General features: G+C 40.3%; 1 protein-coding gene across 1 annotated transcript in view; it reads right to left on the bottom strand.

The window, feature by feature from the left end:
* The window catches only part of adgra2 (adhesion G protein-coupled receptor A2), a 47,910-nt gene that overhangs the window by 19,685 nt on the left and 13,945 nt on the right, over positions 1 to 14,280 (bottom strand). The window contains exon 2 of the mRNA XM_014012117.1: positions 4,330 to 4,401. Within this exon, the coding sequence (XP_013867571.1) occupies positions 4,330 to 4,401 (72 nt within the window). The remainder of the gene's footprint in view (positions 1 to 4,329; positions 4,402 to 14,280) is intronic.

Here is a 14,280-nt window from a genome sequence, read left to right as displayed (position 1 = left end):
GGGGGCTTGCTGCCTGTTTCAATAAACCCCCAGAGCCATGCCTGAGCTAGGCTTGCAATACAAACACACCCCGTTCCCTCAGTTTATCTGAGAGACACATCTGGAGTCTATCAACTGCAGCAGCACCCCCTTTCTGTTTCCACTCTCCAGCACGCTTAACCCCTTCCTCACCCACTCCTCCCCTTCGTGTCATGCAGTCTTATTAGGCCATTGTTGCCTAACCAGGAGCGACTCAACCACGCATGGGTGTGTGTGTGAAAATGCACACTTACACAAATATTCATTTTTCTGTTATGCATGACCTCCACAGCTCCCCTTTGCTTTTCACAGAGTGGTCGGCTGCGACAATCTGAACCCTATCATTTCCAGATTGTCCAAATTTAGAAGGTCTTCTTGCAGTTTCTATAAATTCATAACTATTTTTACACACTATAATATTCTCAATTCAAAAACAGACCAACTGGAGGAAAGTTTTTTTTTTTTTTTTTTTTTGCTTTGTCCAATTCTCCTTCCATTTTATTTCCTTTTTTCCCCCTCAAACCATCTCTGGCTGTCCCGGCTCCACGTCTCCTGTGTCAGGTGGTAAAGTTGTTTAAGTTGGACCACTTCCTAACCCCAGCTGCTCAGAATGGCAGGGGAAATTTCAAGGTTGGCTTAAGAGAAACTCGGTTGCTAAAACCAAGTGACCACTCTCTGAAAGTAGATACTATCAAATGAAACCCATACCAATTACTGCAGGCATTAAAGTGCATGTGATGTCAAATTTTTGTAACACATATTAATGCATTTTTAAAAAGAGGGCATTGATAAAATATTGCAAAAGAAATTGCATGTCGCTGAGATGAACTTTTGTTGAGATATTTGCCTGTGAAGTAACAGGAAGTGATGTCAAAGGGGAATGTTTGCATGTGAACAGAGCGTTGCTACAACAGCCAACAACACAGACTGCAGAGAAGAATCTGATGTTTCTTAAAATTAGTTTGAGTCACTATCAGAGAGAGATGAACAAGAGTCAGAGTTTAAATAGTATTGTTTCATTAAACAAAGACCAGGGAGCTTTGTTTGTTAACAAGTTCTCCTTTGATGTCACTTCCTGTTTCACTTTGGCTGAGCCAAGTATAAAAGAAAATATGCCAACTATGGGACAAAATGGGTTAAATTGTGTGTATTATTCCAACTTTCTTAAATACAAAGATGTTTTCTTTGACATTTTGTATTTGAAGAATGTCACAAGCACTTTAAATGTAACGTTAAAAGAATGTACACTTTATTGTGAAGACATGTTTTTAAGTATACTTAGTAAGCACAGATTCATGACCAAGCTTGACTTATATTTCCTGCCCTTGAAGGAGAAGTTATTCAACAAGAAAACTGTGAATATTTACCAGGATAGTTTGCTCGTGTAATCTTTTGAAGAGTAGTCGAGTCAGTTGATGCACATTCTTACTGCAGAGGTAATTTCTGACTCTTTTGATAAAGCCTATCATCGTGCCAACACCTCAAGCCTCTGAACAGTTCTAACCACAAACCTCACTCCTGCCTCTCAGACCTGTCTACTATAGACACCCCACTGCTACCTCATCCATCATCAGAACCAACCCCCGCCCCCCCCCCCCCAATCTGCTCCTTCTCCATGTAGGACGAACAGACCTGATAATTAGGGCCCCTTGTGCCCTGCCTGCCTGTCCCATGTCCCATAGTGCAATGGGCCCCAGTTGGACAAGCGCCAAACTGCTTGGGCCCTCTTCACTCATTATTCTCATTACCTTCCCTCAAATCAACGTAGGACAGGCTGCTGGGATCTGTCCACGACTCGTAAACCTTTTGGCTCATTAGTGCAGCTGCCGGCAAGAGCTCCCGTCACGAAGGGTGTGTGCACAGAGGTGGGGGTACTCAAACAGGTACGTAAGAACAGAATCAAAGGCCCGACGGTGGATATTAATGTTATTAACCATGGACAGAGCAGGCACGGCCACAGCAGCAAGGTATGATTAAAGCTGTGCATTCGTCTTAGGAACTGTAATTGCTTGAGGTATTTCAAGATCCAAATGTAGCTCTTGGACAGCAGGCCTGTTTAAAAGAGCTACAAAAACACAGTAGTCCAATAAAAGGGCAAAAAACAAACAAGCCTAAATTGCTCCTCTGTATTTGGGTGGTTTGGCAGGTTTTGAAGGGGACCAGACGTTTCGAGGAGTTTTGTCCGAATGAAAGGGCTAACTGTGTAGATTGAGGCACGGCTTGGCCCGTGAGGCCTGAAGGAGGGCGTACTGCCGAAGAGTTGGATTTTTCCAAACACTGGCGGATTACACTGCATTCAACTCTCGTTTGATGTCTGGTGTTGAGTTGTGAGTATGCGACTGTGGAGACTGCTACCAGGCCCGTTAAAAAAGGAAGGAGGCTGCCCATACTGGGATACACATTCTGGAGTTTTTGTAGAATTCACAACATGAGTTTGTGTGTGCAGTTAGGGGCTGGGGGGGGGAGACTTTGTTTATCCTTGTCACATCAGGCCAGAGATGCAGTGTAATTCCCTGATGTGTGTTTACTCAGCCTCAGTGGGCTGGCCTTTGATTACAGCGCTGACCACATAATATGAGTGAGCGTTCACTACTACTGCAAATGACAAGCACATGTAGACGCCATACTGGAAACAACGAGAGGGACCTGAGGAGTCATGACGGGCCCAGGAGACGAAACAAAGCCGAAGCGCCTCAGCGTGAAGGCGAGGTGAAGTTAAACCTTGACTATAAACCCGCCGCACAATTGATCTCATCAAACCCGTTTCCACAACAGGCAGCAATTTTCCTATGAGCTCAGATGTAATTATAAGCTGTGCGGAGAGCTCAATTAAAAGTTGGAGACGTCAGAGGGAGGGAATAGACCTCCACCGCTGTGTGTCAGAGATCCAGCAGGGGCTGAAGCAGAGGAGTGAAATCAATCCCGTGGGATTCATGTTATCTCCTGTTTTTACACCAGACACCTACATCTCCCACTGTGGACCATAACTGTGTGTCCTCAGTTTGTCTGCCTGTTCTGACCGTTTATCCAGATTTTTAATGAAACCCCGCCCTGTAGTTCGCCCATAGTTTTACTGCTGCACCAGGTACAAGGGCTAAGCTCAGGTTACCTGACCCTTTGACCCCGCAGTGTTATAAGTAGCCTTCTCCACACTTACAAAAACAAACACCATCATCTCAATTTACATCAAATACCCTCAGCTTCAGCTCGATTCTGGTTTAGCCTTTATTTCAAGTACATAAGGTTGTGTCAGGATCAAGTTGTGCTGTCTTCCTGGTTTACCTCTGTCCTTGGTGAAGGTGAGGTCTACATCTTGGCTTTGAAATTACCCGCCCCTCGGTGTTCTTATGGGGGGAAAAAGAGAGAAGAAAAAGAAAACAGCAATTTCTGCAAAGTCGGCTTTTGTTCTCGGCTGGCACGTCTGGTGTGAGCTCCAGTAGGTAGGAACTAACAAGCTAACGACTGCAGCAAATTGCCGTATTTTTCTTTCTTTCAGCGTTTTCGAGAAGCTTGTTAGCTTCATGGGTGGCAGCTCTGAGTGCCATGTGGTAGTAATATCCCTTCAGCATGCCCACAAACCTCCCCAACAAAATAAGAGTGGCTGCCAGACTGCAGAATCCACACTGGAGCTGAATGTGTGTTCCTGCAAACGCTTTACTGGGAAACGGATGGTTTGGTGAGAAATATACAAAACATTGAAGTATAGACGATATCAGAGTATCTTTGAAGGTAGTGGCAGTATTAGCTCCAATATGTTTGACTGGAAGATGGTTCATTTAATCTGATATTTGTTTTGGGTTTTATCAGGTTAGAGGATGGACTACATGAGAGCAGACGTTTCCACTATTTTTTGTCACCAGGAGCCCTCTGCATCATATTACTGTGGTCTCAGAAGTGATCTTGTCTATCACTTGTCTCGCACCCCATTGAAAGAGATTACGGTGCTGAGAAGGAGGGCCAGACTGTCTGAAAGCTGCAATCAAACCTGCCAACACGAACCTCCTGCCAGAAGATCTCTCTTATCTTGTCTCATTGGAGTGGAGGTTTACCCAATAATGAAGGACCAGAGCATAATTATGTGAAGTTTTCAACATAACTCCATGATAACCAGTCTGAGTGGACCATCCTCCCTGCTGGCAAGGAGCCCATCAGTGAATAATTGCGCTCAGAGCTGTTCAAAATCTGTTTGGACCTCAGTGATGCACTTTGTCTCCAGTTTAGGCCCAGGCCACGAAGAAAGATGCTTCACATAAATTGAACGTAAACAATAGGCATGACAAGTGTAAAATGAAAAAATAAAAAGAAACTTACAGCTTATCCAGAGAGTTGAGTCCAATGAAGGATCCATTTTTAAGAACACGGATTTTGTTGTGGCTCAGTATCCTGTGATTTAAAAGAAAAACATATACGGTCAGACATTTTCAAATAAAGTCTATCAAAACTGCAAAATTATCAGTCTGGTACATTAGTTTCACTGCTGCGGGTTCAAATTCCATTAAACACACAACAATAACAGAAGCAGTTAAAGAAAAGCCTGATCAAACACTTTATCCAAGATGCTTCCAATAAATGTTAGGACAAAAACAGGACATCAAGATTAGGAGGAGGGCTGTGACCTCAAAACGCATGCAGCATGCATTTTTACATCTAAAGGAGGACTTTGCAAATCAAACAAATCCCACATAGCAAAATTGGTCAGGTCCAGTTCTGGCCCACATGTCCAAACCTAGAGCTATAATGCTTTCTACAAAGCTAACCCAGACAGATCTTTCTATAAGACCAACCACTCAGCCACAGCCGCCCAGAATGACTGCACTTTGGTGGCCCAGAGTTAGTTTACTACAGTGGTGGGCAGCACTAATCTAATAATTAGTTCCTCACTAGCCCTAAAATACTAATTCAAATATTTAGGTCCCCTAATTCTAAAGCACTAATGCGCTGAAAGTTTTAGCAAAAGCTAATTCTAAAGCACTAAAATAATCCAGTCAACCCATCAACATTCTTCAACAGAGAACATGAGTCACATATTGCCATGTTGCTCTGTAAGACTTATCATTGACATTCCACAGCTGTATTTGGGTTCAAATATTGTCACCTGGTGGATAAGTGACACACATAAGAACAAAATCAGTGACAGTTTTCACCTTCAGCTGTTAACATTAACATTTATAGACCTCAGTTAGTGCTTCTAAATTTAGCCTATAAATTTAGCAAGTGCTAATCCACTAATACATTTTAAAAATAGCAAGCCCTAAAGCACTAATAAGGAAATTAGCTCCCCTATTAGTGCTTTAGTGCTTTAGGGGAACTGTGCCCACCATTGGTTTACAGAGGTGGTCCATGCAGGCGCCAGCGCTCACAGATACCAAACAACAACTGGGCCGGTTGTGGAATGCCATCATGCAAACAGTGCCTTGATTGCCAGACCTGGCCCACATCCAACTGACAAACCACTTGCCATGTCAGCAGTACCATCTTCACTCCAGATCTGGCCCACACCTGCCTGCTACAGTATGTGGGATGTGGCACATTCCAAGTTATTTATCCTTTTCTAGCAAATCATTTTTGGCTTATGGCTAGAGGTCAGAGATCTGTGGGACACATTCAAATAATGACTGAAGATTGATTCGTCCAACATGGTCACACGATGGACATTTTATTTTAGTAACCACTCTGCTCTGGAGCTCCACTGCCAAAAGAAGTTTATGTAGACTTCCAGGGCCCTGTTTGCAGGAGTTATTTGGTGCTAGAAGGTTTTCATTGTCCTTGAAAGTTTTTTTTTCCTGACAAGACCAAAACAATTTTAGCGGAGAAACATTTTCTCTGCTAAAGGAGAAGAGCTCAGTCACAGCTGCTCAAACCTCAGCGGACCGTTGGTGACATTTTCTGAAGAAACATATTTGGAGGGGAAAAAAAGCCCACTGACAGCCACAAATTATTGTTTTCTTTTCCACTCTTATCTCACATAATGCATTTTCNGGCTTTTTTCTTAGTGATTCCAAACATAACGAAAATAAAGGTCAAACATCTCACACTGCTTTTTCATGCCAGAGTTTTAGATTAGAATCATCTCATGTAGAAAAATAATAGAGTTGTAGCCAGTTTGGTTAAAATTTGATTTCATGCGATACATTGAAATGTTATGCTCTAGGAATGGTTTTTTATTAGTAACTCTTCGCTTCTAAAATTACATTCAGAACCTAAAAATTATACTTGTACTTCGTTACTTTAAAATTGAACTAGTAACTACAAGTTACAAATTTAAATATGACCAAACTCATCACGAAAGGAGTGGTTCGTTCACTCTAAAAAACTAAGTGTTGAATTTACATAGCCAAAATTTGTCATCTGGTTCTGCTATTTGAGTAAAAGTAAAGCAATTTATGTATTTTCTTTAAAAGAAAATGTCTAAATTGCTCAATTTACTCAGCTCAGTTTAATGGAACCAGTATGGGTAAGTAAACTGAACACATAATTTCTTAGAGTGTGTAAAAGGACTTTTACTTTCCTGATTATTTTGAGTGGTTTTATGACTTTTACTAAAGTATTATTCTTATCAGAAAAATCCTTTTTACCAAAAAGTCATTTTCTGTTACTTTATTTTTACTTAGTTATTTCTTTCAAGCACTTCATGTCCCTCTGGCCATCATTAACACCCTCTTCAGCTTCACGTCGTCTCTGCTCCCACCACATGGAGCTTAATGGGCTGTCTGTGACATTAAGTACGTTCTTAATCGAGAGAGCCCGGTTGTGTGCGCGCCTCTTAAAAGTGGGAGCTGACTGTGAACAGTCTGCGAGATTTACAGATTCAGCAGCAGCCGTCAGCTCCCCCCTTCCACCCCACACCCCCTGTTTCCTGCCACATCAATAAAAAACACACTGCCTTCAGCTCTGCGCCTTCCACTTAATGGCCGCATTTAATCGGCCGGTCTTACGGCGGGACGGACTGGACTGACTCACCTCTTCGCTTGAACTTTTTTGTCAACAAGTAATTTGAAAAACCAAAGGAGGAAAAAAAAAGTCAATATTAAAAGTAAAGCATCTTCTGGTGTCATTTTTTAAAGAATATTTATAAATGCTCCAATTTTAGACTGAAATTATAAACATCAGAGAAATTTATTTAGAACGCGCTGAAACCGTGGGACTGGAACAGCTTCTCTGGTAATGACTGTAATAATAAAATTAAGGTTGTCAGACTATTTTATGGCACATTTAAGGTCAATTTTCCCCTTAATTTCATCTTTATTATAAATCGTGTTATAACAGAAACAGAGCTCAAGTCCAAATCAGTTATTTTTGTCTAAAAAAATGTTCAAAAGTCCTCAAAGACTTTTTTTTTTACATATAAATAAACAAATCAATGATATGTCTTGACATTTTGGCTTCATGTTAGACGAGAAGAGTCCTTTCGGGGCACGGCCCTTGTTTGAACTTGTGACTCCTGAGTCTAGAAGGTCTTTCACTTGACTTTGGGCTCAGAATCTCTTCTATAAATGGATGCAGGCCCGGAGATGAAAAGCTACAGAAGACCCGGAACTGCCTGAATAATTCAGCACAGATAGGAGAGGAGAAAGTCACATCTGGCAAAGACACAAGCTGTTTAACTCAACGCAGACGGTTTTTATGCAGATAGTTCCTTTTGACTGAGTTTATTGTGCTGAGTAATTATTATTTCAGGGTATGGTGCTCCAAAAGAATCTGTTCATGTATCTACAAATATGGACAGATGTGCTCATAAGGCATATTTTAGTCTCTGCCCTTTGACTTTTCAGCACATCATTTTTCAATCAGCTTGATAATCTGTATACAAGAACTTGAAAGCCGACTTGTACAAACAAACAAAAAGTGCAAAATGAGCTAACTGAATTCTTACAACAAAAGGCAGAGCGTTCCAGGAACACAAAGGAGCTACAGAACCTGAACGGTCCTGCAGAGTCCCCAAAGCCTGATGTTTGGAGCACAGCTGTAGCTGAAGCACATTGTTCCTTCTTAAACAATACGAGAGTTCAGCTCTGAGAACGAGAGACAGGGCAAAATGTCTGTAAACAGACAGAAATAGTCAGCGTTCCCATAAGGCTAAACAGGAAACCCAGCCAATTAGCTGTTTGTGCAGAGAGTGGTCTCGGAGGTCAGGGGTTGTGGAGAGAGCACTTCCGGGACCGCCATCAGGCAGACGGAGCAGCGTCCGGACATGAGGTGACGGCCGAGGCCTCGCCGGAGAGCATCGCCGTCCCTCTGCAGCACGTAAAGATCAAGTGGCTCCTCCGTCAGGAGAGGGGACAAAACGTCTAAATCACAGCTGACCGAACACAAGTGCACGCAAAGAACAGAGAGTCTGCCTTCAAGAGCTTTACATGAGCGGCGAGACCCAGCGTCACACTAATCCAGTCCAGATTGTGTTATAGACGCTGCATTGACCCTCTTCTCATTCATTTAACCCCTTCAGATCACAAAAGGCCTCTCAGAAATCAGAGAAACTAATTGAATTTGTCTAATTATGAAAAAAGGAGCACAGCTACATGCCAGGCTCCAGGCTCCTGTTCAGCTGGTTTATGTAATTCATTTACAGAAAGATCAAAACGCAGGAGGTCATATGAAGAGACACAGGTTCCCAGAGAAGAACAGATATTTGTCTTGTTCTCATAAAGTAAAGGAGAAACGGTTAAGAAATAAATACAAACTGGATAAAAAAGGGATATTTTGCAAGGGGAAAGTGATTGTATGACACATCGGTAGCTAAAATAGCTGCACAATTTCAGCTCAATTTTTAAATCACCGTGTGGTCGGTTAAAAGTTCTTCAAATTTTCCAGAACTTCTTTACTTCTTTTTAGTTTGTCGGCCTAAAACCTCTGAATCAACACAGAGGGGAGACTCTATGAGCAGCTCAGTGCAGATCTGAGAATGACGATTTGTAAATTTACACACGTCAAAAATTTCTCTTAACCCATAAGGACCCACAGTGATCCTGGTGTCACCGTCAGGTTCTTTGGGTTTTATCATGAAAGTAGAAATGGGTCCAGGTTCTAAAGGGTTAAGTTGTTTCTAAACAAAATCTTAGTCCCAAAATCACCTTCTGGCAGGGTTTGAGGGTAGAGATCAACCTTGAAACGAACAGAACACAGATCTGTCATGAACTGGAAGCTGATGAAGCGTTTGTGTCGCTATTTAAATTCTAATGAGTTGCCAAAAAAAGTAGAGGCAGGCTGCTGTCCAACAAAAATGTCAGACTGATTAAAGTTTGCAGCTGGACATGAGTGTGAAAATAAAATAATAAAATAAAAAAAGTATTTTTTTTTTTAAGAACTGAGAAGAAACAAAACAGTTGCTGCTTTGAATGACTGCAGGAGAAAGATTTGGACAATTAACCCTGAAAACACCAGAGCAACAGTGAGAAGGAGAAAGGTGACATCTTGTCCTTGTGCTGTAAGACGTGGTTCTGCTCATTTCAGCTAATGCTGAACTGAAAATAAGTGTAAAATACATACGTTACTCTTTCTAAAACTCTAACTAACTCAGACTAACTCTTTGGGACACAGACATGTCACACATTGATGGCAAACAGAGGCCTAAGATAGCCAGCCTGTTTTAGCTTTTCAAGCAAAGTGAGAAACATTTCAATGTCAATGCTTATTCAAATGATGCATGGGAACTCCAATACTAACCAATAAAAATTTAAAACAGCAGCATCAAGACCTACATGGTTTTATTTTCAAACCTTTTTCTGCACATGTGAACGCCTCACACAGCACCACATTTCCTCTACACCAGGGTGTATTAAACTCATTGTCACCAACAGACACATGAGCAACATGGTGGCCTTCAAAGGACTAGTTCTAATACACTTTACTGTTTTGTGTTTAACTTCAATTAAACAGGAAACATCACGTTCCTCGTCTCATTATGGTTGAACACAGCTGACAAAGAACTGAGCTCTATGTGGTATGTCCTGCATAGAAACAGCCTTTTAGCACATCCTCTTATAAACAGTAAAAAAAAATACTATGTGTATAACTGACAAAATATGAAATAAATGATACAAAATTACTATTAAAATTAAAATTAAAAGCCTTTTTCTTTTGTTGAGTTGAGATGAGTAGCCACCATCTTGAATTCTGAACTTTCCCACTTTCTAACAGGAAATTCCCACTGGAGGGGACGTTCTAGTTTAAATTTACAACTTGTACCGGTAAGTGGTAAATTCAAACTTCGCAGTACAACTAAGCCACAGCAAAAGTAGCCAGCAAAAATGAGCACCTCCACCTAGAGCTGGGAATATTTTGCAAGAAAAACAATTGATGGGAAATGTACAGTAGTTTATGGTCAATACTGGCTGCAGCATCTAAGTATTTTAACACAGTACATCTGTGAACCTCTCGTGACCGATATTTGGCTTTTGAATTTGACACATGCAGAAATGTACATTTTTTCACTCGTTTTCACCCAAAAAGTCACATCCAAATAATATTAAGCTCCTTTGGTGGTTATGAAGGAATTTTACTGTTTACTCCTGATTTTAATGCGGCACACATACTGTTTTTTTTTCTAGGTTAACTAGAATATATTTTGATTACTACTTATTTTTGCCTTATCTATTTTTATGATTGAACTGTGATTTAGTTGAGGTACAATCTGGTTTGAGTGACCTGTCATGGTTGACTCAAACAGAATGTGCTCTCTTTGATACATTTAATTAATACACGTCCTAATTACATGGACCACACATAGATCATTTTCTCATCAGGTGGCAGAAAGTGTGTGTGAGAATCTGGTCACATGATTAGGAAGTGGTCCTCCACGGGTGCAATGTTTTGACTGGGCGGGGCCAGATTCCGAAGATGGTGTTGAAAAACAGGATCGTATTTCCTTATTCGGGGCCATTTTGCAGAAACAATAAACGTCTGTAACTGGCCCAGCTATCTGAAGTTGGTTTCTTCTTACACATAACATTCAAGTCTTATTTCTGTATTTGTTCCTTGTTCTCGACACCCAGCGAAGTGTAAGAACACAACATTAATTTTCAGTTAGTAACAACATTGTACCATAAAGGAATATTATAAGGTCATACAGATATACAAAAATAATATACAAACTGAGTAAAAGTTTGCACATACTGCATATTGTGATAATTAATATTGTTCTACCTAGAAACAACATTGTCATTTGTTAAAGAGCTAAATTGAAATGATTTTTTAATATTTGTTGATAATGTTATAGTGAAAAGCAAGACAAATCATCAAAAATATACATTTTTTCCTGTACTACCATAATTTGTACCACAGTGGGTTAACAAACGTATTGGATGTTGTGAAACCAATAAGCTGACGTATCATCTACTCAGAGAGTGAAACTTCTGAATCTTTAAATGGAAGCTTTAGCACTCATTAAAGGAGAATTTATTGTCCATATCATCACTGATTTACTTCCAATCTTTCCTCTAATGTATAGGGACAACAGTATAACAGAGCACCGCTGGCCTGAGCTCTAAAACCAATAAATGAGTTCATGACTCCACCCGAGTGATGCTTAAAGAAACTGATTGTCAAACTCCTTTTAGAGCCGCTACTGCAGGTTGCTGTCATCCAGTTAGCGTACGGAGCAGATACTAACCTGCAGCAGATGAACAGAGAGGAAAAGCACATCTTCCTGTCTCCTGTCCCGTCTACAGCTGAAATGTTGTGAACCTGAACACAACAGGATGTCCTGTTAGCTGGCCCCTACCTCTGAGAGTCTGCTGTCAATATGCTTTCACTCTTCATCCTTCCTCTCTGCCAGACACAGTTAAAACTTTGTTTTGTTTTGGAAGTTGGAAGCCCACAGGAAATGCTCCAGCCTGCTTTGGCATTTAGCGTGGGATATAAATGAGATGCACTTGAATAAAAAAGCCCTGATTTCAGCGGGCCTCTTGCAGGGCTCTAAATATTTAGCCGGACTCACAGAGAGAGCTCCGCGTAAGTTTTGTGGCTCTGCAGCAAAACCACAAGCAGAACAAAAGGCCTTCAGGAAAAATTTGGATTTAATAAGGATTCATCCAAGGGCTAAGCTGTCTATTCTCATTATTTCTGTATTAAAGCATGCAGTTCTTGAATGTCAGCTGCATTTTCCTTTATTCTGAATACACAGACCTTGTGCAGTGACTCTAGCAGAACCTACTAGTGCTGCTGTGACAAAACAACACAAGTGTTAATTAGGCACTCCACCTCTCAGCCCGTCTGATCATTGATCCAAACCTCTCTGAGACCTGAAGAATAGAGGAGCACACATTTACAGCAATGAAGTGGGAAAACAAGTCATTGGCTGCTGTGTCAACATCAGTTTAACTTTGGATTGCTCTCTTTCCCTCGAGGACCACACGCAACATGAAAAACAAGAATCCTTGAAAGTGTGGCAAAGTCCTGTAGTTCAGGGGCCGACATGAGGTCAATAATAAAGGGCATTTGAAACGAGGGTCTCAGAAAGTCATCATTGAATTAAGCCTGGTTTAATTAGCTGATTTAATAATACAAAGGCTGGCTCTTGTCACAGCAGTGCTTAAATTCATGTAAATAAAAATGAAATACGATTAAACCTTATGGGTTCTGAACTCTGCTGAAAGCAATTTGATTATTCATTTTTTTACACCTGCAGGGACAAACAGCTGTAAGAACTGCAGGCTTTCACTGGTGGCTGACATTGGCAGGAGCGGTTCTATGGGCAGGGCCACAGGGGCATTGGCCACTGCTGAAATCTGATTGGTCCCTTGAAGTGCCCCTGTCCTGTCACTCATCTGTCCTTTGGCTGAGAGCAATGATGGTGGGTGCAGTTCCATGCCCAACCACTAGAGGTGCTAATGAGTCAAACAGTAAAGTCCAGTATGAATCAATCTTACAGAAGTCTTCTTCTCTTTTTTAAAAGACTTGAGCAATTTTGCAAAAAATATCTTTCAACTGGCAAACAATGACTTAATTTTCTCACATAGTTTGAGAATATTTTATCCATGTACAGCAAAAATGCATGTAACATTAATAAGGAGAATTTAAAGTGCCTGTGACATTAAATTTTTGTAATAAACATGAATGCATTTTGGAAAACATAACACTGATAACATTGCAAAACAAATTTCACGCCCTTGAGATGAATAGTTGTTGAGATATTTGCACATAAAGAAACAGGAAATGATGTCAAAGGGGAACATCTCAATGTAAACAGAGCATTGTTACAACAGCTGATAACAGACTGTAGAGACAAATCTGACGATTCTTTAGATTATTTTGAGTCTCTATCAAACACAGATGATGAAGAGTTAAAGTTTAAATGATACCCTTTTAATAAACAGAGACCAGAGAGTTTATTTTATGAATGAGTTCCCCTTTGATGTCACTTCCTGTTTCACTTTGGCTGAGATAAATTCAAAAGACAATAGGCCAGTTATACTGTATAACAAAATGGGTAAAATCATGTTTATCATACCAGGTTTCTGAAGTATAAAGATGTTTTCTTTGAGTTTTTGTATTTGACGGATTTGAATGTCACAGATACTTTAAGCTTTTTTAATAACATTACATTAGGTTACAATTGTTGGAACATATGTGACCAGTTAAGTTTATACACCTTACCAAAACTGAGGATATGTGCAAGGATGTTGAACAAACACTTGGCCTCTTTATGAATATTGTGGCCCCTTATTCTGAAAAATCCTAGATCCGCCACTGGTCATTGGATGTGTGGGACTTATGGAGGCCGATGTGCACAGATTGTGTTATATTAATTTTCTTTGCCCACATAGGGTTTAGATCGTTTGATGTGGGCATTTGTGTAAATGTTGTGGTTGGTTAGCATCTTATCTGTTGTAGCTCTTTGGACAAATAAAAGTTTAAAGAAAGAAATCCCAATCAGACTAACGAGTTAAAGGCTTGTCCAAAAGTGTCAAAAGCCAAATCAGAGTGCTGCTTCTTCAAAACAACTCCAATCTAAAATGCTTTATTTAAAATAAAAAGGCATTACACTTTTATTTACAATGATTTGTTTTTGGTTAATTGATTTGATTTGATTTGATTTGATTTGATTTATTAATTTAACAGGAAAAGATTACAAAAAATCAAGTCTGACTCAGCATAATTGCTGTTTTACAGCAGGTTCCTGTTCTGCAGCACATAAAATGCTCAGAAATACAGCATCACAATCACATCATTATACACCATAGACACAAAGACAAACAAGCATACCAAATTTCAGGAAGGCAGCATTTGCAAAATCGGACGTCTAAATATGAGCACAACAAAAAG

This window comes from Austrofundulus limnaeus, unplaced genomic scaffold, assembly GCF_001266775.1.
Source record: "Austrofundulus limnaeus strain Quisiro unplaced genomic scaffold, Austrofundulus_limnaeus-1.0 Scaffold88, whole genome shotgun sequence".
Taxonomy (NCBI): Eukaryota; Metazoa; Chordata; class Actinopteri; order Cyprinodontiformes; family Rivulidae; genus Austrofundulus; species Austrofundulus limnaeus.
The sequence above is the reverse complement of the archived record's forward strand: the minus strand, read 5'-3'. Positions and strand labels throughout refer to the sequence as shown.